The following is a 4510-nucleotide window of genomic DNA, read 5'->3' as shown; positions in this document are numbered from 1 at the left end:
TGACTATATTTGACCTATGGTTCTCTGATCTCTCGGTTGGATATGGTAAAAAATATGGTATGCCCCTGTTCATTAAAATATTAATTTCTTGAAGAGCTATATGGTTAAAATGAGCAATTCGACCCTCCTTCGATTGAAAATTGCCTTATATGCTCATGCATTGGTTGAAAATATTTATTTTCAAATTTACAAGTAATTGTACTCTTACATTTAAAATACCGAATTATATTCTGGCACTCTTGAAAATCTGACCCAAACGGAGCATCATCTTTCTTGGATTAGTGTAATAATCAACCCTTCTGGTAGGAATTAGCAACCTTCACATCTATCTACCATTTAACTTTTGGTGGATGGAATCTCTCGACCAAGTCCACTCTCACTCATTCAAGCATGGGAGGCCCAAAGCCCAAAAACTGCAGCAGGGCTTTTTAGACTAAAATTAATTCACTACTACAAGGAGAGAAACTCTCCCTTGTAACAAATATTTATTGGATTGATGGTGCATATTTTGAGTACTTGTCAAACATTCTTTGAAGGGCTTATGCCACTATGATTATGCCTTAATTGTAAAAGAGAAACTCCTCCTAATCAAGGATAGTATAATGAAGGGTACTTTTCTTTTCACACAGAGAACCTAAGTATGATTCACTCATCTTCTTATATCATTTTGTGTACAAAGAATGACTCCATTCATGTATATATGAGTAATTTTCTTGTGCGACAATCCTATGGTTCGTACCACTACCTGTCCGCATATATTCTAACACATATAACTGCGATGTTTCAAATTTTTTCATCAGGGTAAATTAAACTGTTAATTTAGTTATATTTTTAACATTAAATCAAATCAAGATGAATTGCGCTCATAATAGCAAATGCTGAAGTGTGTTAGCATGAAATGGTGAAGTTGACCGATGCGCAGGTAAAATGTGGGTGTTGAATTATCACTAAATATCTAATATATCAGATTTTCTTTAATTAAAGAAAAAAAAATCTACCTGAGTTTACAAAGCATTTATGACGGCATCCGTATCTCACCCACGCGTCAAAGTGTCCCCACTAACTTCTGGTCTATGTACGTTTGTTAAAAAAAAAACTCTGGTCAATGCGAACGGACACGGAAAGAGAGGCGACCCTTCCTACTCCCAACTCCCGCCACCTCACTCTACATCGCCAATCACTTCGCGTCACCTCATATAAAATCTGCACACAAACCTTGTCATTTGTTAGAATTTCCAGCTGCATGTGTTCCCGAACCAGAGGATCCAGATTCTCTTGTTCTTACATGGTCTACTTTTTTACTGACAAAAAAAACCCAGATACCATTTACTGACTGACAGCATTCAAAATCCAAATCTCACTAATTTCTTTTCCATTTTTTATTTAATTTTCTCTCTTCGTCCCGAGAAAATTAGAAAAATCGAAAGCAATTGCATCCGAATAAAATAAAATTGAATTATTTTTCTTCTACTTCTGCTCGAGAAAATATCCCAAAGAGGCAAGATCGAGTCTTGAAGTTTTCTTCTCGCCAAAAACCCTAATCAGACACGCAGAGGAAAAGCAACAAAGCTCTCCCTTTCGCCCAATCCGCGTCTTCCTTTCGGTACGTTTCCTGATTACTCCGATAATTACGGATTATTTGGCGATTTTATCTGTTTTTGTTTCGTGAAAAATGAAGAATTGTCCAGCACTAATGCAGTGATAAAACGAGCTAATTATTGGGGGATTATCAAAATTGTGATTAAATTGGGTGTTTTTTTGGTGGTCTAAACAGAGTATTGGAGTGGAAGCGTTTTGGGGTTGCGTGGTTGAGTTGGTGTGGAAAGTTTTGAGCTTTTTTCAAATGCCGGAGGAGGACCTGGTGGAGCTCAAGTTCCGTCTGTATGATGGATCGGATATCGGCCCGTTCCGGTACTCGCCGGCGTCCACGGTGGCAATGCTCAAGGAGAGAATCGTGGCCGAGTGGCCAAAGGGTTAGTGACCTCCACTTCACATTTGATGATTGTTTGCAAGTTTTTACTTTTAGTAGTGGATGCCAATTTCATGGGTTTAATGCTTGTCCAATTTTCGTTGTTTGTTGATGATGCATTCTGTTGGTGAAGACCTACTCTTTTCAAGTGCTGATTTTGCTGACGTTTCGTAGTTTTTGTTAAGTTTAAATCCTACAGAAGGGTTTGAGTTCTGCTAACACTCTTGAAATGTGCGACGTTTCGGAGTTGATCTGTTTCAGTTTCAATTGGGTTCCCTGATTCCAAGTAATCAAGTTATGAATCGAAGCACATTCGGATGTTGAGATAAAATTTTATTATATCTACTTTGAACAAGAATATTTCTGTTGTTTCTGGTAACTCCTTTGTTTCAGGTGTGTTGTACTTGTGCCGTTCTGATATCCAGATTTTGTTTAAATATAGTTTTCACATTGAACTTGGAAAAACCGTGTTCAAACTTTCAATTTATATTGCCACACTACCGCTTGCTTTCTGTTTGAAGCATGTGGGAAGCGAGAATTTAAAAGTGCAGTAGAAAATATGAATGAAAGTTGGAAAGCTAATGATTTGTTTCCCATGGACCAAAGAAGTTTCTTTTAGACAAGGTAGGTTTGTGTTTATATTTTTTCTGAAGAAGAAGATATGAATGGAAGGATCTGCTTGAATTATTTTTGAAAAAGGAGCATTTTTATCAGTTAAACCCACTTCCAATCGGTGGACCCAGATAATGGTGCCTGTGAAAACCATTTTTATAGGATTATTCTTCATGACATCTCTGTTGAGCTGAATCATTAGTCCAACAGACTTTGTCCGCATAAGTGATTAGATCACGACTGTGTAACTTGTCTTGATCTTCATGCTTATGAAGGCAATGTTTTTTTGTGTGCTTATTTTGACGATTTGTGATAAGGATCTGTTTAATCCTATAATACGCCGCTTTCTTTCTTTAGCATATCTGAGATTTGCTAACGAGTTTCTCTCTCTGATGTTCATGTTACCAGTTCTGCTACGTTATGGCTTTTAGATAGTGAACTATATTGAGCAGGAGTAGGAATTTTCATTACAATACGAACATCCCTTTTTTTCTTCTTTTTATCATTTTCTTGTGCTTCTTAACTTTAATCTGCTCATCATTTTTATCCTTAACATTTTTTAAATGCTATAATATCAGATAAAAAGATTGCACCAAAAGGAGCAAACGACATAAAATTGATAAATGCTGGGAAGATTTTGGAAAACAACAAAACTGTTGCCCAGTGTAGAGCACCATTTGGAGAGCTTCCAAGCGGGATTATCACCATGCATGTTGTTGTTCAGCCCTCTATAGCGAAAGCAAAAACAGGTATATTTCATCTTAGATTGTTTAGTGTGATATCTCTTTCGATGTGAAATTGGTAATTTGCATACATGTTTATGCCTGTTTGGTCAGATTTCTTACTATTACGAATTTACGACCTAGGCTAGCAGCCAATATTTTTTTCCCCTGTTCATGGCTGGTCTGTTACTGGTTAGCGGCTCTTCCTACTTCGCTTTATCTTGTTTAATGGGCCAAACTTGAAGTGTACTTTTGTTTTCCTTGGCACTACCAAAGCACGGGTTTTATCAACTAGTCTCATTGCTAATTCTCTTTTTGGGCGATCATGGGCACCTTAGAGGATTGTCCTCGCTCAGCATCCTGCAGAAAACTTATGATTCCATTTTCTTTGATATATTATGATGGTGCTAGATTTCTAGTTCATTTCAGCTGAGATCAATTATGTGTTAAGGGTTGACTCCCACGCAACATATGATGCACGTTACATATTTGTTGATATCAGCTTCACCTGCTGAATGTTATTTTCTCTGTTTTCATGAACAGAGAAGAAGGTTGATGAGGTCCCAAGGAAAAGCATGTGTTCATGTTCGATATTGTGAGAGAGTGAGTCGTGGTGGCAAGCACGGTGAAGACCGTGAGGTTGCCTTGGGGTTGTTGAGGTCTGCTGGAACATGTTTAAGAGTAGCTGGAGAGAAAATAATTTGTACCACAGTCCAATCCCCCATCGTCACGCGATTGTTGGATGGAATTCCTGTGTAACAGTGCATATTAGTGAAGTACTTGGCGTTTTATAAAATGGGTGCGTGCTTGGTGTATTTTTATAGCTCTAGTATCTATATTTACGCAATCATTACGATGCTTATGTGAATCGGATGGTCTCTTCGTTTATACTTCAATTCCTGTTGAAAGAGTACGATGTTGTGGCAATATGATGCGATACTTGTCGGTCCATCGGATCGCTGTGGTGTTGAATTGCTTTGATCATATGAATGACTAAACATAATTATTGTCAAACGTTCTGGGAATGATTCCTCTGTAATTTGTTCTGAGAATGTCATAAACCTGAGCGATTTTACCTTCGCTTCTTTGCTTCATTGAATGCGAGTCAGAAGTCAAAAAAGGCCGAGTAAATTTGATTTTTTTTATGCTTCATTATTGATTGGAAATTTAGAAAAAAAAATTTGCAGCCTATTGTATTATTGCATTT

General features: G+C 37.4%; 1 protein-coding gene across 1 annotated transcript; it reads left to right on the top strand.

Moving 5' to 3' along the window:
- The first annotated feature begins 1468 nt into the window (after positions 1-1468).
- LOC137739342 (membrane-anchored ubiquitin-fold protein 4) lies at positions 1469-4252 on the top strand. Its single transcript, XM_068478902.1, has 4 exons — positions 1469-1603; positions 1775-1973; positions 3160-3330; positions 3847-4252. The coding sequence occupies exons 2-4, from the start codon at positions 1844-1846 to the stop codon at positions 3900-3902; spliced, it is 357 nt and encodes a 118-aa protein (XP_068335003.1). The 5' UTR covers positions 1469-1603; positions 1775-1843; the 3' UTR covers positions 3903-4252.
- The last annotated feature ends 258 nt before the right edge of the window (positions 4253-4510 follow it).

This window comes from Pyrus communis, chromosome 7 (genome assembly GCF_963583255.1).
Source record: "Pyrus communis chromosome 7, drPyrComm1.1, whole genome shotgun sequence".
NCBI lineage: Eukaryota > Viridiplantae > Streptophyta > Magnoliopsida > Rosales > Rosaceae > Pyrus > Pyrus communis.
The sequence above is the reverse complement of the archived record's forward strand: the minus strand, read 5'-3'. Positions and strand labels throughout refer to the sequence as shown.